General features: G+C 42.8%; 1 protein-coding gene across 17 annotated transcripts in view; it reads right to left on the minus strand.

Moving 5' to 3' along the window:
• Positions 1-755: 755 nt before the first annotated feature.
• LOC141157322 (microtubule-associated serine/threonine-protein kinase 3-like) overlaps positions 756-26930 on the minus strand; it is a 490040-nt gene continuing 463865 nt past the window's right edge. For 13 of the 17 annotated variants that reach the window (XM_073644404.1, XM_073644408.1, XM_073644401.1 and 10 more), the window contains 15 exons: positions 14539-14640; positions 12322-12415; positions 11855-11877; positions 11407-11492; positions 10871-11079; positions 5797-5935; positions 5566-5698; positions 5264-5429; positions 5013-5111; positions 4644-4766; positions 4381-4490; positions 4181-4272; positions 3755-3846; positions 2147-2239; positions 757-1922 (listed from right to left, as the gene is read on the minus strand). In XM_073644404.1, coding sequence (XP_073500505.1) covers positions 1783-1922; positions 2147-2239; positions 3755-3846; positions 4181-4272; positions 4381-4490; positions 4644-4766; positions 5013-5111; positions 5264-5429; positions 5566-5698; positions 5797-5935; positions 10871-11079; positions 11407-11492; positions 11855-11877; positions 12322-12415; positions 14539-14640 — 1701 coding nt within the window. In that variant the 3' untranslated portion in view covers positions 757-1782. Of the gene's footprint in view, positions 1923-2146; positions 2240-3754; positions 3847-4180; positions 4273-4380; positions 4491-4643; positions 4767-5012; positions 5112-5263; positions 5430-5565; positions 5699-5796; positions 5936-10870; positions 11080-11406; positions 11493-11854; positions 11878-12321; positions 12416-14538; positions 14641-26930 lie in introns of all 17 variants that reach the window. The other 4 variants (XM_073644412.1, XM_073644411.1, XM_073644409.1 and 1 more) reach the window with 1 other exon arrangement.

Consider the following 26930-nt stretch of genomic DNA (forward strand, 5'->3'; position numbering starts at 1 on the left):
TTTTTTGGCAGGATTTGCACTTAGTGCATAGCCTTTATGAGTCTAGAAGTACTACTATATGTCAAATTGACCAGAATGTGTATGAGACCCTCCTTTATTCTAATACAGGATGTATCAGAATCCCTAATTTTTGGCAGTTCTTTCTTCCTTCATAAATTACACTGAAATTACCTATTTGTTAATAAAAAATGAAATTTTGGTTTAAGTCATTATACAGGAAAAAAATGTTTCTTAAAGAAGTTGACCAGTACTTTAGATTACCCCCCCAATGTATCCCCACAGGACGCCTAAGGAGTTTTGTAATTAGCTTACGTTGCAACCAAGGATAGCGCCACTCACAGGCATCACGTGACCCCGCGCTGACGTCACGACAAGTGAGGCGTCACAGCTGGATTGTGGGCGCGATCACCCCCCGTGTCACACCCAGCATTCACCCTGTGCGTTCCCAATGAATGGGGAGAGGGAGAGCGCGAGGTGGATGCCGGGTGTGATGCAGGGGGTAACCCCGCCTACAGCCTGGTATTCACCGTGGAATGTGGAAGAGAGAGACCCCCGGCTGCTGCCAGCACTTGTCGTGACATCAGCGGATATCAGAGCCGGCTGCAGCCGGGGGTCACGTGATGCCTGTGAGCGGCCAGTGATAGCGCCGCTCACAGGCATTATCTGCAACGTAAGGTAATTACAAAAATCCTTAGGGTCCAGGGGGGATACATTGTGGGGGTAATCTAAAGTACTGGGCAACCCCTTTAACATTTTTGTTCCTGTAAAATGCAATTTCTCATTGATTGGGAATGTTTTATTGTCAGTCCTTAAAGTGGAGAAGAAGTGTCACACCATTGTTCTCAGCAGCGATCTGGGAGTCAGAGATGCCTCCAGGGGTCTTCCACATGCTCTTCTCCTTCCATTCAGCACTTTTTCCATCCATTTGAACATTTTCACTGCCGCCCAGACCTCCTTGTAGGGTCTTCCAGAAAAATGCTCGGATTTCTCATTGACTTCCATTATACTTGTTACTTGAAATGAGCACACGAACATTAGGAATTGTTCGGTTCGAGTAACAAGCATCTTGAGCAGTTTACTGCTCACTCTTCTATAGTCTTAATATGTGCTGTTATCTACCACTATATGGTCACCAAATAGTGGTAATATCGGTTAGTGACCCACTCGGATGTTTCGCCTCCCCTGTGCTTGAAGTCTTAGCTACGCTTTTGGTGGATTGTGACTGCTGGGACCCCCAGGATGCACAGCACAGAATCCAACTTGTTCTTGTGCCTGAATCTGAAATAGAGCGCTACTAAGGTAAAAGTATCTGAGTTCTTGTAAAATCAGTGGATCAGGGCATGTTTCCCCCTAGCTTGGTTGCCACTTTTTGTGAACACAATGTCTATTTCAGGTGGTTTCCGCCTGGTTCCCTTATGAAAAGCACTCAATAAAATTAAATTGAACATACACTGCAATGTAAAAACAACTTGCTGTGCAAACTGTATGTTTCAGTCTTGTCTAATCTTCTTTTTGGTGTCCAAACCATTGGAAAGATATAGCATGTGTAGCATTGATATGCCATGAATGTCAGTAATATTCAATTAAATTCAAAAGGACATTAATCAGATTATTTTTTTTTTAATTAAGAATTACATGGAAGGTTGAAAAGATGTTCTTGGAGGCCTTTGACTTTTGCAGATATTTCTTGCTGGTCATACGGCCACAGGTACAGTAGATGGTACAACTCTTTCCATGCAGGTACAGCATTGATGGTGGATGTGCTGTACTTTCTTCAGGGCACTAGATGAGAGGGTTTTCTGCCCTTGAGATGTTTCTGGTGCCCTGGTGACAGTGGGCAAAAATGCAGCTTTGTCTGATAGTGCGAGCAGCCCTGGATAATCCACGCCGGCAGGATGATATCATCCGGCGGAAGATAGAACCTATAAAAAAGATGTAAAACCGAAGTAAGTAATGGGACTCCATATTAGAGGACACTACTGTGGTGTCTCTGTGGGAGGCAAGTAGAGGAATCTTCTCCATACAGAGGTGCGGGATCATTGTCAGCCATCATACATGTGACAATCCCACCACTGACAGATGACATCTGCTCCACATGACTTATCTCACTGACATCATACAAGATGGAGATTATCGTCACACTTACCTCGCCTACTACTTTCCCCCTCTTCCACTTTATCTGTTCTTTGCTGTTTTCTCAGATTTAGTGCAGATTTCTTTCTCTCCTGAACTGGAGGTTCTAATAAAAAGTCAGAAAAAGATGTTGATTATAAACTCCTCAAAGATTAATTTTATATGTTTATAGAGTTACTCAAACTGGTTAATATGCACTTGTAGCTTTTCTGTGTGCGGCCATGTGGTGTCTCCCTTATTAACATGACATTACTTTCAGCAAGCCAAAGTGTTTTTATATAATCCGTCAGATAACACTTAAGCGTAAGTTTAAACAAGACTCATCACCAGGTCTTAAGTGTCCAGAATTCACTCTTACTTTATTCCCCCTGCTCCCCTGAGGACTCTGTTTTTGTTTTTTATTAAAATCCCCCTTAGGCTATGTGCCCACGATGCAGAAATGCTCCAGATTTTTTCTGAGCGTTTCTGCATCTCCCTGGCACAAAAAGCGCATGCGGATTGTACATGCGGATTGTACATGTGTTTTTCCTGCCAGGGACATGCGGATGTGAAGCGTTTTGATCATGCGATTTCGCATGCGGGTTGTCAAGTGCTTTCCAAGCGATTTTAGCATCACTTGGAAAGTGCTTGACAACTTAGTCACACTATATAAATCCATGCAACCGGCATGGATTTATATAGTGTGACCGAAAGAATGGTAAAAAATAAAAAATAAATATACTTAACTTCTGATGGCCCCCGGAGTCCTTGTCTTGGCTTGCCGGCAGCTCGCGGTAGATTTAAGGACCTGCCACCATCATTGGTCGCATGACCCGTCACATGACTAAATGACATCAGCGCAGGTCCTTTAGTCTACCGCGAGCTGCCGGCAAGCCGAGACAAGGAACCGGAGGCCATCAGAAGGTAAGTATAATATTTATTTTTTATTTTATTCTTTTTTTTTTACAGGTTCTATGGTAGGGGGGGGGGGGTCTGGAGGAGAGTCTCCTCTTCTCCAGACCCGAGTACCATCCGCACATTGAAACACATGGATTCCGCATGTACAGATGCAGTGATGCGGATTCCATGCGTTCCAATGCAAGTCAATGGCGGTGAAAACGCAGCACTTCTGCAAAATAATTGGTAGTGCTGCGGATTTTTCGGCAATGATAATCCGCAGCGGAAATTTCCGCAGCATGTGCACAGCAGATGCGGATTATCATTGGGGAACATGGCAGACCTTCTACCAAGCGTTTTTTAAGCATTTCTGCAGCGGAATTGACGCTGCGGAAACGATTAAAAACGCATAGTGAGCACACCGCCTTACAGTTCCACAGACAGGGGCCTTTTTATTTAGTGGTCATTTTTATGGTCTTTACCACACTATAATACTGAAGAAGAGGCTGAAGACACCCCCCAGATAATCCTGTAAGCACCACCCCCTTGTAAAGACCATAAAAATTAGCACTAAATAAAACTGCCAATAACTCTGGAACCGTATGGTGGATTTTACCCCCCAAAAAATTGAATACTCAGGGGCAGCGGGAATAAAGTAAGTCATTATCTGAGCCTTCATGTGCAGATTCACATTACACTTTTGTATCATAGCCTATAATGGGATGGTCTATAAATCTGTACATACCTGACAATGAGGGCGAGGATGACTCACACTTTTTAGCAGTGACACACTGATTGTCACCATCATCAGTTTTGGAAGGGGGAGATTCTGTCTGCCTGTTTGATAGAAGAAAGTCAAGTAAATTACAAGTGAAAACAATACAAAAAGGAAGAACACCTGTATGTAAGGCCATTTGGGACATCATGAAGGGGATACTCTGCTCAGGACCCCATTCTACCAGCAAGAATGGAGTCTAACTAGTAATATTGGCCTATAAAGAGCTGGGAATGAATGACTGGTTGCAATGATCAACTGATATTGCTGTGTAATCACAAGCCAGATCCATAGCAATCAGTTATCATGGGATGGTGGATGCTGGATTTAGATTTGTGTTACTTGTGTCTGAGCATATATCAGAGCTAAATCTCATAATAATAATAATCTACTCACAAGTCTGGGTGTTTTTCGCTGTTCTCAGGGGTACACTCTGGAGGTGACATAGGTTCTTCAATGGTCACCATCTTGGTACTGGTGGTATATAGCTAAAAAACACAAAGAAATATAAAATATAAATAGATATATTTTTAAAGTTTTTTTCTAATCATAGGTTTTATTCATTTTATTGACCTACATGCTTTAGACATGCTTACTTTGGAAAACCTTTGAGAAGATGATTCAAAGTTTTTGATTTCTGGACAGTCATTGTCCTCACTTGTGTCCCCATCATCTGAATTCCTACATTTATAACCCACAGAGCGATCTGAAAAGTAAAAGTGTTATTAGAAATTATTAGTATAAGAGCCGGTCAGACAGTCACCATGTTATTACTCATTATGATGGGAACTGATTGTCACACATAATGAAAGAAAAGACACTCAGCAGTTTTCTGCTGATAACGTCTCATTTTACTTACTGCTAAAGTAGCGGGTATCCTCATCTGATTTTAGATCAGGAACGAACAGAGGCTTCTGACTTAGAAGGTTGTTAAAGTTTAAGGCACGCAGAAATGGATGAATTTTGATCTCGTGTGCCCCTTCTGGAAAAGGAAGACAAGAAAGAAATTGATACAGTTATTGTCAGAGAAACTACTCTGTATCTATACAGTTTATGTTAATCTGAACTGGAGATTTAAAAGAGCCAACATGAAAGAAATGTACTTAACATTAGAGCATGCAGAATGAGGAATGGACACGTTGGTAGAGACCTTCAGCGCTCATCCTCATGGAGACCTTCATTTGTCCAAAGGTGTAATAAGTCATTATTAATACTATTATCATATTACCTGTCCAAAGTCTTTGTTCTGGATTTTTTCTGAGTAGCTGAGTGATGATGCCCCGAGCATTTGGTGGAGAAAAGTAATTACATCTCCAAACAATGTCATCTGTGATATAAAAAGAAAATATTACAGGAAATAAAACATCTTCATTTATTTACATAAAAAAGCATTTTCCTTAAAAAAGCTAGAAGCTAAACCAAGGAACCAATCAAACCAAACAACAGCGACATGACAAGCAGTCAGATTATTTTACTTACCACAGAGGATACTGCGTAATTTCTCCTTTTGGGAAGCCCTATAAAATGGTGTATATCCAAAGAGAAATTCATATAGGATGATGCCTACTGACCACCAGTCAACAGGTCTTCCATAGCCTTTCATTAGAATAACTTCTGGGGCCATGTAACTAGACGTGCCAGCAGTCTGGAAAACAACAGAAGAATGAGATGATGATCAATACATACGACAAATAACATCAGTGGAAATGTGATGAGAAATGATCAGAGAAGGAGAAAGAGATGAGATATGTAAAGTAGAAGATCCTGTAAGTAAAGCCGACCTCTTTATCACGGAACTCTTTGGTGATGTCCTTAGTTGGAGCCTTATAGATGTTTGACGTTGGTCTCATGAGGCCAAATTTTGAAACTCCAAAATCGGTCACTTTAATATGTCCTGTTGATGTTATCAGGAGGCTGGAAAAGAAAAGATGGTGTCAGCCCCAATCACTAACCCATAGACTGTATAACAAACTAACTTTCATCCCCTTTATTATACCTCAAGGGTCACTTACTTTACAGGCTTCAGGTCTCTGTGCACCACACCATAGCTGTGCAGATATTCCACAGCAAGGACTGTTTCTGCAATGTACAGACGGGCCAAGGTGATAGGTAAAGGACCCCTGTGCTGTAGAAGATTGCCACAGTCTCCTCCTACAGGAAAAAGCAAATATGACATGTGAGGGTCTGTTACAGAGTATGATGAGTGTGAATGTGAAGCAAGCGGAGATATTGGGACAGGATGGTATATATAGAGATACACTGTGTAATGTAGAGCGTATACTGCAGAGGAACCCTGTACATAGAGACAGAGCCAGGCCTCATCTACAAGCCTCTAATTTATTTCTCTCTGAAAGTTCTCATCTATAAAAACTGTTCAAATACAGAGAAATCTTCCTTTCCTCCATAGCAGATATTGCCCCCATGCTCAGTGTGGACACACAAGGCATCTTAGTAACATTAAACCAAGCAATGTGAACTGAGGTCTAAGATGGTAGACATGCAAGAAATAGGAGCATGTTCACACTAGCAAAAAGAAGCAAAACCTACAAAAGACAAAAATATATCTCATACCCTACCATCATTATATATAAATGTAAAGCAAAGTTGCATAATAAATATAGGGTACTTAGTGAACTATTTTTGATCAAAAAAAGTATACAAGCCGTCCCACCAGCGGCAAGGTGACCCTAAATTGGGACGGTACCTATACTGCCTATATTAAAAACCTTACTGTATATCAAAGTTGAAGTAATGCATATAAAAGGGTAGACAAATAGGACCGGGTCCCAACTCCAGACCACCTAGGCCCGTGGTAAGCTACACATATACTAATCAGCTCAACAAAGGGGATGCCACACCCTTAAATTGCACAGAATGCAAACAAGACAAAAAACCAAGCAATGTGAACTGAGGTCTAAGATGGTAGACATGCAAGAAATAGGAGCATGTTCACACTAGCAAAAAGAAGCAAAACCTACAAAAGACAAAAATATATCTCATACCCTACCATCATTATATATAAATGTAAAGCAAAGTTGCATAATAAATATAGGGTACTTAGTGAACTATTTTTGATCAAAAAAAGTATACAAGCCGTCCTACCAGCGGCAAGGTGACCCTAAATTGGGACGGTACCTATACTGCCTATATTAAAAACCTTACTGTATATCAAAGTTGAAGTAATGCATATAAAAGGGTAGACAAATAGGACCGGGTCCCAACTCCAGACCACCTAGGCCCGTGGTAAGCTACATATATACTAATCAGCTCAACAAAGGGGATGCCACACCCTTAAATTGCACAGAATGCAAACAAGACAAAAAAACAAGCAATGTGAACTGAGGTCTAAGATGGTAGACATGCAAGAAATAGGAGCATGTTCACACTAGCAAAAAGAAGCAAAACCTACAAAAGACAAAAATATATCTCATACCCTACCATCATTATATATAAATGTAAAGCAAAGTTGCATAATAAATATAGGGTACTTAGTGAACTATTTTTGATCAAAAAAAGTATACAAGCCGTCCCACCAGCGGCAAGGTGACCCTAAATTGGGACGGTACCTATACTGCCTATATTAAAAACCTTACTGTATATCAAAGTTGAAGTAATGCATATAAAAGGGTAGACAAATAGGACCGGGTCCCAAATCCAGACCACCTAGGCCCGTGGTAAGCTACACATATACTAATCAGCTCAACAAAGGGGATGCCACACCCTTAAATTGCACAGAATGCAAACAAGACAAAAAACCAAGCAATGTGAACTGAGGTCTAAGATGGTAGACATGCAAGAAATAGGAGCATGTTCACACTAGCAAAAAGAAGCAAAACCTACAAAAGACAAAAATATATCTCATACCCTACCATCATTATATATAAATGTAAAGCAAAGTTGCATAATAAATATAGGGTACTTAGTGAACTATTTTTGATCAAAAAAAGTATACAAGCCGTCCCACCAGCGGCAAGGTGACCCTAAATTGGGACGGTACCTATACTGCCTATATTAAAAACCTTACTGTATATCAAAGTTGAAGTAATGCATATAAAAGGGTAGACAAATAGGACCGATTAGTATATGTGTAGCTTACCACGGGCCTAGGTGGTCTGGAGTTGGGACCCGGTCCTATTTGTCTACCCTTTTATATGCATTACTTCAACTTTGATATACAGTAAGGTTTTTAATATAGGCAGTATAGGTACCGTCCCAATTTAGGGTCACCTTGCCGCTGGTGGGACGGCTTGTATACTTTTTTTGATCAAAAATAGTTCACTAAGTACCCTATATTTATTATGCAACTTTGCTTTACATTTATATATAATGATGGTAGGGTATGAGATATATTTTTGTCTTTTGTAGGTTTTGCTTCTTTTTGCTAGTGTGAACATGCTCCTATTTCTTGCATGTCTACCATCTTAGACCTCAGTTCACATTGCTTGGTTTTTTGTCTTGTTTGCATTCTGTGCAATTTAAGGGTGTGGCATCCCCTTTGTTGAGCTGATTAGTATATGTGTAGCTTACCACGGGCCTAGGTGGTCTGGAGTTGGGACCCGGTCCTATTTGTCTACCCTTTTATATGCATTACTTCAACTTTGATATACAGTAAGGTTTTTAATATAGGCAGTATAGGTACCGTCCCAATTTAGGGTCACCTTGCCGCTGGTGGGACGGCTTGTATACTTTTTTTGATCAAAAATAGTTCACTAAGTACCCTATATTTATTATGCAACTTTGCTTTACATTTATATATAATGATGGTAGGGTATGAGATATATTTTTGTCTTTTGTAGGTTTTGCTTCTTTTTGCTAGTGTGAACATGCTCCTATTTCTTGCATGTCTACCATCTTAGACATCAGTTCACATTGCTTGGTTTTTTGTCTTGTTTGCATTCTGTGCAATTTAAGGGTGTGGCATCCCCTTTGTTGAGCTGATTAGTATATGTGTAGCTTACCACGGGCCTAGGTGGTCTGGAGTTGGGACCCGGTCCTATTTGTCTACCCTTTTATATGCATTACTTCAACTTTGATATACAGTAAGGTTTTTAATATAGGCAGTATAGGTACCGTCCCAATTTAGGGTCACCTTGCCGCTGGTGGGACGGCTTGTATACTTTTTTTGATCAAAAATAGTTCACTAAGTACCCTATATTTATTATGCAACTTTGCTTTACATTTATATATAATGATGGTAGGGTATGAGATATATTTTTGTCTTTTGTAGGTTTTGCTTCTTTTTGCTAGTGTGAACATGCTCCTATTTCTTGCATGTCTACCATCTTAGACCTCAGTTCACATTGCTTGGTTTTTTGTCTTGTTTGCATTCTGTGCAATTTAAGGGTGTGGCATCCCCTTTGTTGAGCTGATTAGTATATGTGTAGCTTACCACGGGCCTAGGTGGTCTGGAGTTGGGACCCGGTCCTATTTGTCTACCCTTTTATATGCATTACTTCAACTTTGATATACAGTAAGGTTTTTAATATAGGCAGTATAGGTACCGTCCCAATTTAGGGTCACCTTGCCGCTGGTGGGACGGCTTGTATACTTTTTTTGATCAAAAATAGTTCACTAAGTACCCTATATTTATTATGCAACTTTGCTTTACATTTATATATAATGATGGTAGGGTATGAGATATATTTTTGTCTTTTGTAGGTTTTGCTTCTTTTTGCTAGTGTGAACATGCTCCTATTTCTTGCATGTCTACCATCTTAGACCTCAGTTCACATTGCTTGGTTTTTTGTCTTGTTTGCATTCTGTGCAATTTAAGGGTGTGGCATCCCCTTTGTTGAGCTGATTAGTATATGTGTAGCTTACCACGGGCCTAGGTGGTCTGGAGTTGGGACCCGGTCCTATTTGTCTACCCTTTTATATGCATTACTTCAACTTTGATATACAGTAAGGTTTTTAATATAGGCAGTATAGGTACCGTCCCAATTTAGGGTCACCTTGCCGCTGGTGGGACGGCTTGTATACTTTTTTTGATCAAAAATAGTTCACTAAGTACCCTATATTTATTATGCAACTTTGCTTTACATTTATATATAATGATGGTAGGGTATGAGATATATTTTTGTCTTTTGTAGGTTTTGCTTCTTTTTGCTAGTGTGAACATGCTCCTATTTCTTGCATGTCTACCATCTTAGACATCAGTTCACATTGCTTGGTTTTTTGTCTTGTTTGCATTCTGTGCAATTTAAGGGTGTGGCATCCCCTTTGTTGAGCTGATTAGTATATGTGTAGCTTACCACGGGCCTAGGTGGTCTGGAGTTGGGACCCGGTCCTATTTGTCTACCCTTTTATATGCATTACTTCAACTTTGATATACAGTAAGGTTTTTAATATAGGCAGTATAGGTACCGTCCCAATTTAGGGTCACCTTGCCGCTGGTGGGACGGCTTGTATACTTTTTTTGATCAAAAATAGTTCACTAAGTACCCTATATTTATTATGCAACTTTGCTTTACATTTATATATAATGATGGTAGCGTATGAGATATATTTTTGTCTTTTGTAGGTTTTGCTTCTTTTTGCTAGTGTGAACATGCTCCTATTTCTTGCATGTCTACCATCTTAGACCTCAGTTCACATTGCTTGGTTTTTTGTCTTGTTTGCATTCTGTGCAATTTAAGGGTGTGGCATCCCCTTTGTTGAGCTGATTAGTATATGTGTAGCTTACCACGGGCCTAGGTGGTCTGGAGTTGGGACCCGGTCCTATTTGTCTACCCTTTTATATGCATTACTTCAACTTTGATATACAGTAAGGTTTTTAATATAGGCAGTATAGGTACCGTCCCAATTTAGGGTCACCTTGCCGCTGGTGGGACGGCTTGTATACTTTTTTTGATCAAAAATAGTTCACTAAGTACCCTATATTTATTATGCAACTTTGCTTTACATTTATATATAATGATGGTAGGGTATGAGATATATTTTTGTCTTTTGTAGGTTTTGCATCTTAGTAACATTATAGTAAATGTGGTGTGGACATGTAACCGTCCATGTGGACATGTTCAGTTTATATATAAGGTGCTAGGATTAGGCAGACGTGGGATGAATATAAATACAATGGATGTGTCCTACCTGGTGCATACTCCATGACCATACACAGATGAAGTTTAGTAGGAAAGGAGCAGAACATGGAGGCCACAAAGGGACAATCAGCGAATGTAGAGATGTCCCTCTCCTGAAAGGCCCATTTAAGGGTCTTTGGATTTTTCAGGTTCTGCTTGTCCATTTTCTTCATAGCACATATCTTGTTTGTGTCTGTATGGCGAACTAGGTGGACGGATCTGAGGAGGAAGAAAATCCATGATTTATTATGAATTCTTACTAACAGTCCATCCATAGACCTGATCAAGTGATCTCCTGTACTAATGGTTAATACTAGATGTGCGGCCATCACTAGAAATCCATAAAATAACACTCCATAAATGATCACCTCTGGAAAGTCCTCATCCACGTCACATCCTAACTGACCTGAAGAGAGACAATTAGATGTGGACAGTGATGTGGAACCATAATTTCTCTATGGTAGCATTGCACGGGCAGGACGTAGAGACATAGTCATCGTCATAAGGAGCCCTGAGAAATAAATATTATACCAAAGTAAAGCTCACCCAAATCCTCCACAGCTGATCAGTTTGATAGGATTAAAGTCGTCCTTACAAGGATTTCTCCCCGGGTTCACTGATCTGATCAAGGCCTAAAAGGAATAAGAAATGACATTAAGACAACGAAGCTGCAGGAGGATAAAAGCTCCAGATGCAGGAACATCTCCCGTCTATATTATATTCCCCCTGATTACACTGCAACTGAAGTAGAGGACGTGATAAAAGCCGGACCCCCCACAGACACTATTATATTATAAGGGGATATTCCCCATACACATAAATCATTGTACTGCAGGGGAGCATAAGGGACATCACATGGAGGAGACAGAATAATAACACCACCGTCACACATAATAGGTCTGATTTACATAAGAGCAGAGATATCCCATTGTCATATGGGATGTATAATTCCCACCCGTCATCTGATGATATACAGACGTCCCATGATACTTACACTGGCAGATTCCTGGATGATCTCTGGTGACTCAGATGTTCCACCATTAGTATTTGCCGGCACAGTTATTCGTATAATAATGATAAAATAATGAAGAGACGACATGTATTATTCTATATCACCACTTATATAACACATCCATATAATAATGGAAATAAGACCCCTGTACATGTAATACACTAGATATAAGGATATTCTGCACACACGGTATATATTTATGGCATATCTATATATATATATACAGTACTATGAACGTGTCATTGCTCAGGATCTGACCGAATCCTCAACAATTACATGATTGGGGACCAATGAGCCTCTTTGTACATTTGTGACCCCCTCCATTATAGTCTATGGGGGCTCATGAGCCGCCAGCGGCCTCATACATTGGATGAAGAGTATATCTCCATGTTCTCTGCCGTTCTCTATAACTTGATATTTGTATGTAGAATATTAGATGACCGGCTTACCTTCCATCAGATCAGGGTTCGGCCCCGGCTGACTGATATCAGGGTCAGCAATATTTCCGTTTTGCCCCTCTTTGGACTCGCCTTCAGATGTTTCCTGATGGATATAATATATACAATTAATATAACATTTCACAAATACTACATTACCACATACAATAGACAGGAAGGACTAAACATTGGATTTCCTGGATAATTTCAGTATTGGACGAACTGTACAACGCCGCTCCCCCCAGTAAATCCACATTAATATACAACCCCTGGCAAAAATTATGGAATCACCGGGCTCGGAGGATGTTCATTCAGTTGTTTAATGTTGTTGAAAAAAAAGCAGATCACAGACATGGCACAAAACTAAAGTCATTTCCAATGGCAACTTTAGGGCTTTAAGAAACACTAAAATAAATCAATATTAAAAATGTGGTACTCAGTAAGAGTAATTTTTTTTAGACCAAGCAGAGGTAAAAAAATTATGGAATCACTAAATTCTGAAGAAAAAATTATGGAATCACCCTGTATATTTTCATTTCCAAAACTAACACCTGCATCAAATTAGATCTGCTAGTTAGTCTGCATCTAAAAAGGAGTGATCACACCTTGGAGAGCTGTTGCACCAAGTGGACTGACAAGACTCATGGCTCCAACACGAGAGATGTCAATTGAAACAAATTAGAGGATTATCAAACTCTTAAAAGAAGGTAAATCATCACACAATGTTGCAAAAGATGTTGGTTTTTCACAGTCAGCTGTGTCTAAAATCTGGACCAAATAGAAACAACATGGGAAGGTTGTTAAAGGCAAATATACTGGTAGACCAAACTAGACATCAAAGCGTCAAGACCGGAAACTTAATCCAGTATGTCTTCAAAACAGGAAATGCACAACAAAACAAATGAGGAATGAATGGGAGGAAACTGGAGTCAATGTCTGTGACTGAACTGTAAGAAACCGCCTAAAGGAAATGGGATTTACATACAGAAAAGCTAAACATAAGCCATCATTAACACCTAAACACAAAGAAAACAAGGTTACAATGGGCTAAGGAAAAGCAATCGTGGACTGTGGATGACTGGATGAAAGTCATATTCAGTGATGAATCGTGAATCTGCATTGGTCAAGGTGATGATGCTGGAACTTTTGTTTGGTTCCGTTCCAATGAGATTTATAAAGATGACTGCATGAAGAGAACATGCAAATTTCAACAGTCATTGATGATATGGGGCTGCATGTCAGGTAAAGGCACGGGGGAGATGGCTGTCATTACTTCTTCAATAAATGCCCAAGTTTACATTGATATTTTGGACAGTCTTCTTATCCCATCAATTGAAACGATGTTTGGGGATGATGACATCATTTTTCAAGATGATAATGCATCCTGCCATAGAGCAAAAACTGTGAAAACATTCCTTGAAAGAACACACATAAGGTCAATGTCATGGCCTACAAATAGTCAGGATCTGAATCCAATTGAAAATCTTTGGTGGAAGTTGAAGAAAATGGTGCATGACAAAGCTCCAACCTGCAAAGCTGATTCTGGCAACAGCAATCAGAGAAAGTTGAAGCCAGATTGATGAAGAGCACTGTTTGTCACTCATTAAGTCCATGCCTCAGAGACTGCAAGCTGTTATTAAAGCCAGAGGTGGTGCAACAAAATACTAGTGATGTATTGGAGTGTTCTTTTGTGTTTTTGTTTTTCATGATTCCATAATTTTTTCTTCAGAATTGAGTGATTCCATATTTTTTTCCCTCTGCTTGGTATGAAAAGATACCCTTACTGAGTACCACATTTTTAATCTTGATTTCTTTTAGTGTTTCTTAAAGCCCTAAAGTTGCCATTTGAAATTACTTTAGTTTTGTGCCATGTCTGTGATCTGCTTTTTTTTCAACAACATTAAACAACTGAATGAACATCCTCCGAGCCCGGTGATTCCATAATTTTTGCCAGGGTTTGTATAAGGGACTTGTATCTACAACTGATCTCTAATATCTTCTATCAGGACTGCAGCATTTATAAGAAGGAAGATTGTGATGATCGAGAGAGACAGACTGTCCTCACAGATGATGGAGCCGCAGAGACAGGAGGCCATAAAATGTCCTGTGTCTGCCTGGAGCGGACAGGGAGGCCTCTACCACCATAAATCTGAGCTTCTGCTATATGACGGTAATCTGGAGAAGATCAGACAACAGGGACATGAGATATAGAAGACGATGTCTCCTTACCAGGCGCTCCAGGGAGTAGGCCGGATACTCCAGTACAAGCAGGACATTCTGGGCCAGTTGTTTAATAAAGGCCAATTCTCCACTATGGGATTTTTCTTCAGCCTATAGAGATGGAAATAGACAAGAAAGGAAAATCGTGAGAGAAAGTGCAGAATGGAGGACGCCATTTATGTCGCCGTGTTACTCCTGATATCGGCACTACAAATACTACATGACAGCTGACGAGGGATCCGGTCATTTGTAAACCTCTAAAGGGAACCTGTCATGTAAAGTAATGCTATTAACCTGCAGATATGGAGTTGATATGCAGGTTAGTAGCATTCAGATACTGTGCGGCCATATTAGCACCGGCTGTCAGTCAGTGCCGGGTGCAGTTACAGCCGCCGCTCACTATGCAGAGAATGGTGACTGAAAGCCTGCCGGCGCCACCGATATGACTGAAAGAGCGAGGCTGCCAGGGGGGGTACAGTTTATTTCAGTGTGGCGGCTGCATGGTGTCAGAACGCTACTAACTTGCAGATTAAGGTGCAGGTTAATAGCATTATTTTAGGCGACAGGTTCCCTTTATATCTCCACGTCCACCCTCCACACCTAGGGCATGTAAGTAAGACACATGACTGCTTACGACTTGTGTAAATCGGCCTGTGACTATTAAAATTCACATCTCCCCAAACCCTCTATTTATCAAGTACCGCCTTTTAAATCCTCCTTCCTCTCCTCCATATCTTACAGCGTTAAAAACAAGTCATCACTGGGCCCCATCAACAGAAAAATAAGAAATGTTACGGGTCTCAGAATTTAGCGACACAAAGCAAAAAAATGTTTTTGCAATATTCAGAATTTTCTTTGCATATTCAGTATCGCCTTAATCGAACTGACGTGGAAAATCATTTTTCCAGGTCATTTTTACTGCATAACAAACGCCGTAAAAACAAAAGCCCCAAAAAACTACTGTATATTTTATGGTAAAAAGAATAGAGCCACTGAAAGCTACAACTCTTCTCACAAACGCCAACAGAAAAATAAGAAAGTTATGGCTCTTAAAAGAAAGTCATGAAAAAATGACAGCAAAAAAAGTCAAATTTCCTGGTCCTTACAAGGTTAACCAATCCCATTCACCCCACGGTAACAACCTTCCTGTCCCTATTTCAATCAACCCTTTAGATACCTCAATTTCCCTTGTCATGTAGCCTGTATGCCCTATTTTTGGTCCCCGGCTATTCTTATCTTAGTATTTGGAACAGGTTAAACTTAAACTTGTAATCCCTTATCATATTCTATTATTATTATAAGATTTGTGAAGATTGCCTGGTATTTACCTGCTGTACGAGTGTCCAGATGTTTTACTGTAAATGCTCAAGATATTCTGAGCTAATATGACCTTTGTGGTATTTGGTCAGGCAGTCTCTCACAAGCTTCACAGCCAGCCAGTAAGTGAAGCTGAGGACGCCATCGGGTAGTGGTAGCACAATGTCAGGGGCGTAGGTGGTAAGAATCCCCTGGAGCAGTGCTAACACCTGAAGTCTGTCTGAAGGAATTTCAGACATTTCAAGTAAATCCAAAGTAAATCCAAGCGCAATCAGTATATGATTAGCTATGTAGCTTCTCACTGACAGCAATGACACCGGAATGTCAAAATGACTGTATGGGTGTAAACACTTCTGTAAGTAGTGATGGTTAATTATGATGTCATGATGGAATCTAGTGTTCTCATCATTTTTTTTTTAAACAAACTTTATTTAATGAGACAAAATAGACAAACAAATCAGGTTATAATCCTAGAATCTCCATGACATTTACCAACACAGACCACATCTTTATAAATAAGTGTGAAATCCATCCAATCATTTTTTTTTCACAATTTTAACAGATTCAATTTTTAACTCCGCATGCAAAACAGCAAAAAAAACACTTTTCCAAAATCCTTAGATGAATACACTGTGTGCAGAATTATTAGGCAAGTTGTATTTTACAGGATTATTTTTATTATTGATCAACAACTATGTTCTCAATCAACCTAAAAGACTCATAAATATCCAAGCTTAATATTTTTGGAAGTTGGAGTGTTTTTTTTTTAGATTTGGCTATCTTAGGAGGATATCTGTTTGTGCAGGTAACTATTACTGTGCAGAATTATTACGCAACTTAATAAAAAACAAACATAATCCATCTCACTTGTTTATTTTCACCAGGTAAACCAATATCAGTGCACAAAATTTAGAAATAAACATTTCTAACATGCAAAACCAAAAACCAAAAAAATTAGTGATCAATATAGCCACCTTTCTTTATGATGACACTCAACAGCCTTCCATCCATAGATTTTGTCAGTTGCTTGATCTGTTTTCGATCAACATTGCATGCAGCAGCCACCACAGCCTCCCAGACACTGTTCTGAGAGGTGTACTGTTTTCCCTCCCTGTAGATCTCACATTTTATGATGGACCACAGGTTCTCTATGGGCTTCAGATCAGGTGAACAAGGGGGCCATGTCATTATTTTTTCTTCTTTTAGACCTTTACTGGCCAGCCACGCTGTGGAGTAGTTGGATGCATGTGATGGAGCATTGTCCTGCATGAAAATCATGTTTTTCTTGAACGATACTGACTTCTTCCTGTACCACTGCTTGAAGAAGTTGTCTTCCAGAAACTGGCAGTAGGTCTGGGAGTTGAGCTTCACTCCATCCTCAACCCGATAAGGTCCCACAAGTTCATCTTTGATGATACCAGCCCATACCAGTACCCCACGTCAACCTTGCTGGAGTCTGAGTCGGAGTGGAGCTCTCTGCCCTTTACTGATCCAGCCTCTGGCCCATCAAGAGTCACTCTCATTTCATCAGTCCATAAAATCTTTGAAAAATTAGTCTTAAGATATTTCTTGGCCCATTCTTGACGTTTTATCTTATGTTTCTTGTTCAAAGGTGGTCGTTTTTCAGCCTTCCTTACCTTGGCCATGTCCCTGAGTATCGCACACCTTGTGCTTTTTGATACGCCAGTAACATTGCAGCTCTGAAATATGGCAAAACTGGTGGCGAATGGCATCTTGGCAGCTTCACGCTTGATTTTCCTCAATTCATGGACAGTTATTTCGCGCATTTTTTGGCCAACACACTTTTTGCAACCCTGTTGGCCATTTGACATGAAACGCTTGATTGTTCGGTGATCACGCTTCAAAAGTTTGGAAATTTCAAGACTGCTGCATCCCTCTGAAAGACATCTCACAATTTTGGACTTTTCAGAACCCGTCAAACCTCTCTTCTGACCCATTTTGCCATAGGAAAGGAAGTTGCCTAATAATTAAGCACACCTTATATAGGGTGTTAATGTCATTAGTCAACACCCCTCCTCATTACAGAGAGGCACATCACCAGATTTACTTAATTGGTACTTGGTTCTCCAGCCTATGCAGTTTGGAGTAGGACAACATGTATAAAAAGTATCATGTGATCAAAATACTCATTTGCCTAATAATTCTGCACACGGTGTAGATGTAAAAATAAGTGAATCCATTAGACTTTAAGTAATCCTGTTGTCCCCCTATGTTCCTCCGTATGATACCAGGATGTGTGTCAGAATACTTTCATCAGCTGTGACATATCAGATTGTGTATTGCTATATTCATTAAAAGATCTCAGTTTGTGAAAAAACGCTGTCGTCGACTTTTCTTTTTGTCTTTCTGACTCAAGTTTGTCATAAACTAATAAGGTTTTCAGAGTTTTGATTATTTCAGATAATTAAGGTGTCTCTTTCTTCAACCAATATTTAAGTATACATTTTTTAACCACCAAAAGAACTACATGTATTATCTGTATAGACAGAACTCTGTCCCCATCCTCCCGATGTTCTGTTACAATATGATGAAATAAGCATGCCCGAGGAGACTGTGGTACTTTAATTTTCCAAACATTATCTAAATAGAGAAGGGTCTCTTCCCACACCATTTGGGTGGAAGGGCATCGCCTGATGCTATCAAACAAATTGGTTTTAGGTTACATTTTGGGCATTTTCATAAATAATGTGATGAAGCATCTTTGTAGAAAAAATTGAAAGCATAAATGGTATTATGATTCAGTTTGTACTGCATTTCTCTCCATTGTTCATTGCTATTTTTACTTTATCCAAGCCCGTCAAAAGTTTACCATCTATCTAAGTGTCATTTAGCGCTATACGCCAATGGATAAATGAATCAGGTACCGCAGTGTGCAGAATTTGTCTCCTAATCCTTTGGTATATTGTGGATAGGGAATTTACCCATGAGCTAGATCACCCCTATATGTCAAAATCACCCCTCCTTTCCACCTTCCCGAAATTTCTCACCATAGAGCTGTAGAAAGTAACTGTTTGGTGGTACTGTAGACATTGATGATCTCCCATATCATACATCCCTGAGAATTCCTGCCAGGTGAGCAGCCTTCCTTCATTAACATTTAATAAATCCCTTTCTGGTTCCATTGCTTACAAAGCTTGTTCTGTTTACCCTGAATAAATCTAGGATTTTCCCATTAGGGCACTAATTTAGATAGGTGAAAAGGTTGTTTGTATAATTTTCTTAAAACTTTCTACACACCCCCGGGCATGGGGAGCAGTGAATATTCCGGCAGCCGACATCGGCGTGTGGGGGCCATAAACAGTGCCAGCAGGAGACCCTTCCCCATAACAATGCAGCATGACATTTTTTTCTTCACATTTTTTTTCTATTTTCCTCCTCTAAAACCTTATGGTCTGTAAAATACGGTATATTAAAAACTGTGGATTAAGACATAGATTCCAAAAAGCAAATCACATATATACATTGCTCATTTAACCCCTTTACCATCTTGGGATTTTTTGTTTTTGCATTTTCATTTTTTGATCCCCTTCTACCCAGAGCCATAACTTTTTTTTTTTCAGTCAATATGGCCGTGTGAGGGCTTGTTTCTTGCAGACAAGTTGTACTTTTGAACGACACCATTAATTTTACCATATTGTGTACTGGAAAATGGGAAAAAAATTCCAAGTGTGGTGAAATTTCAAAAAAAGTGCAATTCGACAATCGTTTTTTTTTTTTAACATATTCACTAAATGCTAAAAGTGACCTGCCATTATGATTCTCCGTGTCATTACGAGTTTGTAGATACCAAACATGTATAGGTTCTTTTTTATTTAAGTGATGAAAAAAAATTCCAAAGTTTGTAAAAAAATAAAATAAAGGAGCCATTTTCCAAGACTCGTAGAGTCTCCTTTTTTGGGATCTGGGGCCGGGTGAGGGCTTATTTCTTGCGCGCTGAGCTGACGTTTTTATTGATGCCATTTTGGGGTAGATACAAAGTTTTTATCGCCCATTATTTCATTTTATTGCAATATTGCAGCAACCAACATTCTAGAGTTTTGTTTTTTTCCTCATTACCGATCTGATTAATTCTTTTTATATTTTGACAGATCGGGTGATTCTAAACTCGCCGATACCAAATATGTGTATTTTTTATTTTTAATTGTTTTATTTTGAATGGGGCAAAAGGAGGGTGATTTGAACTGTTACATTTTTTAAATATTTTTAAAAACATTTTTTTTACTTTTTACCTGCTTTAATAGTCTCCATGGGAGACTTGAAGCTGCCATCGTCTGATCATTTGTGCTACACATAGCAAGTAGTGATGATCGAGCATGCTCGTAAATCTTGAGCAACGAGCATGCTCGATTCTCACTAATAGCAAGTCTACAGCCCTGCTATGTGTAGCAGAAATGCTCATCTGCTATGAACACCGACCGCAGGGCGACGCTCATAGCAGGTCGAGAAATACATCCATAGGGGTCTCCTGCAGACCACAGGTTGTCATGTCAACCAATCAGCACCCCGCGATCATGTGGCAGGGGTAATTCCACTTGCGGCTGTTAGGGGCACATGTCAGCTGATCAAATCAGCTGTCATGTGCCTGAAGCGATGCGGGCTCAGCGCCAGAGCCCACATCAATGAGGGTGAGGTCATAAAGAGAAGTCGCAAAGGGGTTACTGTTACTAATATTACATTGTTAATTTCTAGTAAAACACATAAATGAGGCGCAGTTCAGTATTCCACCAGTAGATGACGTAACAGGCCACAATAGGGCAGTTCAGGAGAGAGGTTTTTTTTCCAATAAAAGAAACAATTATGACCATCCTGAAGAGTCCTTTGAGGTTGATTGTTGTACATCTTCTATCAACATAGGGTCACTTTTGTCATTTCATTTAAACCAAGAGAACAAATGGTTTGTAATTTATATATCCAAAAGATTTATTTTCTTTTGCGTGAATTACATCTGTTTTGTGTATGTTCTGGTATATATGTGGGTGTTATGGATATTGGATTGTTGTGATTAGGATGGAAAAGTGTACAATGTTTAGATAGGCTATGTGCTGTATTTGCGGGATCATTATGCTGGGATATTTTCTCTTCTCCCTCATGACAACGCAAAAGAGGAAGAGGAAAAGCGTAAGAGGCGTCTGATACCACAAACGGCCAATTGACTTCAGGCATTTGCCATTCTTGTTAGTGTTGTGTGTGAAAAGTCACAGGAGAATTGTTTGACTCCTTTTTGCTGCATGGATGCCATAGTGGAGGTGCATAGTATGTACACAGGAGCCTACTGGCCCACCGGAGGATCGGGAAAACACCCGGTGGGCACCGGGTCCCGATGGCCACGCCCCACAAGCCCAGACCCCTGTACCTCCTGGGCCCTGTAGACAGAACGGAGGGCCCCCCCGGTTCGCTAATCATATCTGCAGCACCGCCGATATGATTAGTGATGGGCCCTCTGCAGCAGCAAAGCAGGGAGAGCGATCTCCCCGCTCTGCCTGCTGCCGCAGTGCCCCTCTGCCTCCTCTGCGCAGTGCGACACTGCCGGCGCGTGTGCAGGAGGTCAGTCTCAGGGTGATGACGTCATCGCACTGGGACTGCTTCCTGTGCGTGCTGTGGAGGACGGACCCGGCGTCGCTCCAGGCAGCGGCTGCAGGCCTGCAGCTCATCTCGACGTGTAAGTATGAAAAGCAGGGGCCGGGAGGTGGGGAGGGATCGGTGGGAGTGACTGGGAGGACCCCTGGCCGAGGCTGGCAGTAAATACTACTGGGCAATGGGCATGATTATCATCATGCCCATTGCCTAGCATGTCCTGCTTCCAGCCTCTGGTTACTGGTACTATGCCTAGCAGCATGTACTACCACCAGGGGCTGGCAGGACATGCTGGGTGGGCATGATAGTACCAAGGAGGCTGGCAGGACATACTAGGCATGAATCATGCCTGCCTAGTATGTCTTGCCAGCCTCTGTGGTGCTATCATGCCTACCTGGCATGTCCTGCCAGCCACTGATGGTGTGGCAGTCAGGTCCGGCATCAGCACCCGGCGCACCCGGGCAAGTGCCGGGGCCTTGAGCAAATGGGGGGCCCACTTGCCGTCGGGCTCCCCGCCAGGCTATGGGCGGAGGAGAGCAGTGCCAGCGCCCGCCCTTCTGCCCCACTTGCTCAGGGCCCCAGCTGCTGTCTTCCTGCTCTGCGCTCCCTGTGACGTCTCAGGTCAGAGGGTGCGGTGACGTCTTTCCACCGCGTCCTCCCCTGAGCCATCACAGGCAGCGGAGAGCGGGAAGACGTTGGCGACGCTGGAGTACAGACATGAGCAGCGGCAGCAGGTGAGGAAGTGGGAGGTGAGTATTTGATTATTATTTTTTTTAATGTAGGGAGGCATGGGACATTATATGGGGGGTGACAGCCTACATGGGGCATTATATGTGGGGGTGACATCCTGCATGGGGCATTATATGGGGGGTGACAGCCTGCATGGGGCATAATATGGGGGGTAACAGCCTGCATGGGGCATTATATGGGGGGGTAACAGCCTGCATGGGGCATTATATGAGGGGTTACATCCTGCATGAGGCATTATATGGGGGGGTGAAATCCTGCATGGGGCATTATATGGGGGGTGACATCCTGCATGGGGCATTATATGGGGGGTGACATCCTGTATGGGGCATTATATGGGGGTGACATCCTGCATGGGGCATTATATGGGGGGGTGACATCCTGCATGGGGCATTATATGGGGGGTGCCATCCTGCATGGGGCATTATAAGTGGGGTAACAGCCTGCATGGGGTATTATAAAGAGGGGGGTGACATCCTGCATGGGGCATTATATGGGGGGGGTGACATCCTGCATGGGGCATTTTAAAGAGGGGGGTGACATCCTGCATTGGGCATTATAAAGAGGGGTGGTGACATCCTGCATGGGGCATTATTTGGGGAGTGACATCCTGCATGGGACATTTTATGGGGGAGGTGACATCCTGCATGGGGCATTATATGGGGGAGGTGACATCCTGCATGGGGCATTATATGGGGGGGTGACACTCTGCATGGGGCATTATATGGGGGGGTGACACTCTACATGGGGCATTATATGGGGGGTGATATCCTGCATGGGGCATTATATGGGGGGGTGACATCCTGCATGGGGTATTATATGGGGGGGTGACATCCTGCATGGGGCATTAAATGGGGGTGACATCCTGCATGGGTCATTATATGGGGGGGTGACATCCTGCATGGGGCATTAAATGGGGGGTGACATCCTGCATGGGGCATTATATGGGGGGTGACAACCTGCATGGGGCATTATAAGGGGGGTAACAGCCTGCATGTGGTATTATAAATAGGGGGGTGACATCCTGAATGGGGCATTATATGGGGGGGTGACATCCTGCATGGGGCATTTTAAAGAGGGGGTGACATCCTGCATTGGGCATTATAAAGAGGGGTTGATATCCTGCATGGGGCATTATATGGGGGAGGTGACATCCTGCATGGGGCATTATATGGGGGAGGTGACATCCTGCATGGGGCATTATATGGGGGGAGAGGTGACATCCTGCATGGGGTATTATAAAGAGGAGGGTGACATCCTGCATGGGGCATTATATGGGAGGTGACATCCTGCTTGGAGCATTTTAAAGAGGGGGGTGACATCCTGCATTGGGCATTATAAAGAGGGGGGGTGACATCCTGCATGGGGCATTTTAAAGAGAGGGGGGTGATATCCTGCATGGGGCATTATAAAGAGGGGGGGTGACATCCTGCATGGGACATTATATGGGGGGTGACATCCTGCATGGGGCATTATATGGGGGAGGTGACATCCTGCATGGGGCATTATATGGGGGGTGACATCCTGCATGGGGCATTTTAAAGAGGGGGGTGACCTCTTGCATTGCCCATTATAATGAGGGGGGGTGACATCCTGCATTGAGCATTTTAAAGAGAGGGGGGTGACATCCTGTATTGGGCATTATAAAGAGGGGGGGTGACATCCTGCATTGGGCATTATAAATAGGGGTGTGTGACATCTTGCATGGGGCATTTTAAAGAGAGGGGGCTGATATCCTGCATCGGGCATTATAAAGAGGGGGGATGACATCCTGCATGGGGCATTATGTGGGTGGTGACATCCTGCATGGGGCATTATATGGGGTAGGTGACATCCTGCATGGGGCATTATATGGAGGGGGGTGACATCCTGCATGGGGCATTATATGGAGGGGGTGACATCCTGCATGGGGCATTATATGGAGGTGGGGTGACATCCTGCATGGGGCATTTTAAGGAGGGGGATGACAACCTGCATTGGGCATTATAAAGAGGGGGGTGACATCCTGCATGGGGCATTTTAAAGAGAGGGGGGTGACATCCTGCATGGGGCATTATATGGGGGTGACATCCTACATGGGGTATTATATGAGGGGAAAGGGACATCCTGCATGGGGCATTATATGGGGCGGACATCCTGCATGGGGCTTTATATGGGGGGAAGTGACATCCTGCATGGGGCATTATATGTGGGGAAGTGACATCCTGCATAGGGCATTATATGGGGGGGAAGGGACATCCTGCATGGGGCATTATATGGGGGGAGGTGATGTCCTGCATAAGGCATTATATGGGGGGAAGTGACATCCTGCATGGGGCATTATATTAGGGGAAGTGACATCCTGCTTGGGGCATTATATGGGGGGGAGTGTCATCCTGCATGGGGCATTATATGGGGGGAGAAGTGACATCCTGCATGGAGCATTATATGGGGGGTGACATCCTACATGGTGCATTATATGGGGGGAAGGGACATCCTACATGGGGCATTATAAGTGGGGGTGACATCCTGCATGAGGCTTATATGGCGGGGTGACATCCTCCATGGGGCATTATATGGGGGGGAGAAGTGACATCCTGCATGGGGCATTATATGGGGGGAGTGATATCCTGCATGGGGCATTATATGGGGGGCAGTGACATCTTGCATGGGGCATTATATGAGGGGTGACATTCTGCATGGGGCATTATATGGGGGGAAGGAACATCCTACATGGGTCATTATATGGGGGCAAAGGGACATCCTGCATAGGGCATTATGTGGGGGGGGGGAGAAGTGACATCCTGCATGGGGCATTATATGGGGGGAAGTGTCATCCTGCAAGGGGTATTATATGGGGGGGTGACATCCTGCAAGGGGCATTATATAGGGGGTGACATCATGCAAGGGGCATTATATGGGGGGTGACATCCTGCATGGGACATTATATGGGGGGTGACATCCTGCATGGGGCATTATGTGGGGGGTGACATCCTGCATGGGGTATTATATGAGGGGAAAGGGACATCCTGCATGGGTCATTATATGGGGGGAGGGACATCCTGCATGGGGCTTTATATGGGGGAAGTGACATCCTGCATGGGGCATTATATGGGGGGGTGACATCCTGCATGGGGCATTATATGGGGGGTGACATTCTGCATGGGGCATTATAAGGGGGGTAACAGCCTGCATGGGGTGTTATAAAGAGGACGGTGACATCCTGCATGGGGCATTATATGGGGGGTGACATCCTGCATGGGGCATTATAAAGAGTGAGGTGACATCCTGCATTGGACATTATAAAGAGGGGGGTGACATCCTGCATGGGGCATTATTTGGGGAGTGACATACTGCATGGGGTATAATATGGGGGAGGTGACATCCTGCATGGGGCATTATATGGGGGAGGTGGCATCCTACATGGGGCATTATATGGGGGGGTGACACTCTGCATGAGGCATTATAATGGGGGGGTGATATCCTGCATGGGGCATTATATGGGGGGGTGACATCCTGCATGGGGCATTATATGGGGGGGTGACATCCTGCATGGGGCTTTATATGTGGTGTGACATCCTGCATGGGGCATTATAACGGGGGTGACATCCTGCATGGGGCATTATACGAGGGGTGACATCATGGATGGGGCATTATAAGGGGGGTAACAGCCTACATGGGGTATTATAAAGAGGGGGGTGATATCCTAAATGGTGCATTATATGGGGGGTGACATCCTGCATGCGACATTTTAAAGAGGGGTGTGACATCCTGCATTGGGCATTATAAAGAGGGGGGTGACATCCTGCATGGGGCATTATATGGGGGAGGTGACATCCTGCATGGGGCATTATATGGGGTTGGTGACATCCTGCATGGGGCATTATATGGGGGAGGTGACATCCTGCATGGGGCATTATATGGGGGAGGTGACATCCTGCATGGGGCATTATATAGGGGGAGAGGTGACATCCTGCATGGGGTATTATATGGGGGGGTGACATCCTGCATGGGCCATTATATGGGTGGGTGACATCCTGCATGGGGCATTATATGGGGGGGTGACATCCTGCATGGAGCATTTTAAAGAGGGGGATAACATCTTGTATTGGGCATTATAAAGAGGGGGGTGACATCCTGCATGGGGCATTTTAAAGAGAGAGGGGTGATATCCTGCATGGGGCATTATAAAGAGGGGGGGTGACATCCTGCATGGGGCATTATATGGGGGGTGACATCCTGCATGGGGCATTATATGGGGGATGTGACATCCTGCATGGGGCATTATATGGGGGGGTGACATCCTGCATGGGGCATTTTAAAGAGGGGGGTGACCTCTTGCATTGGCCATTATAAAGAGGGTGGGTGACATCCTGCATTGAGCATTTTAAAGAGAGGGGGGTGATATCCTGCATTGGGCATTATAAAGAGGGGGGGGTGACATCCTGCATTGGGCATTATAAATAGGGGGGGGTGACATCCTGCATGGGGCATTTTAAAGAGAGGGGGGTGATATCCTTCATGGGGCATTATAAAGAGGGGGGATGACATCCTGCATGGGGCATTATGTGGGGGGTGACATCCTGCATGGGGCATTTTATGCGGGAGGTGACATCCTGCATGGGGCATTATATGGAGGGGGGTGACATCCTGCATGGGGCATTATATGGAGGGGGGTGACATCCTGCATGGGGCATTATATGGAGGGGGGGTGACATCCTGCATGGGGCATTTTAAGGAGGGGGATGACATCCTGCATTGAG

This window comes from Phyllobates terribilis, unplaced genomic scaffold (genome assembly GCF_046119375.1).
Source record: "Phyllobates terribilis strain yellow unplaced genomic scaffold, ASM4611937v1 Scaffold_8__6_contigs__length_399053987, whole genome shotgun sequence".
NCBI classification, from domain to species: domain Eukaryota; kingdom Metazoa; phylum Chordata; class Amphibia; order Anura; family Dendrobatidae; genus Phyllobates; species Phyllobates terribilis.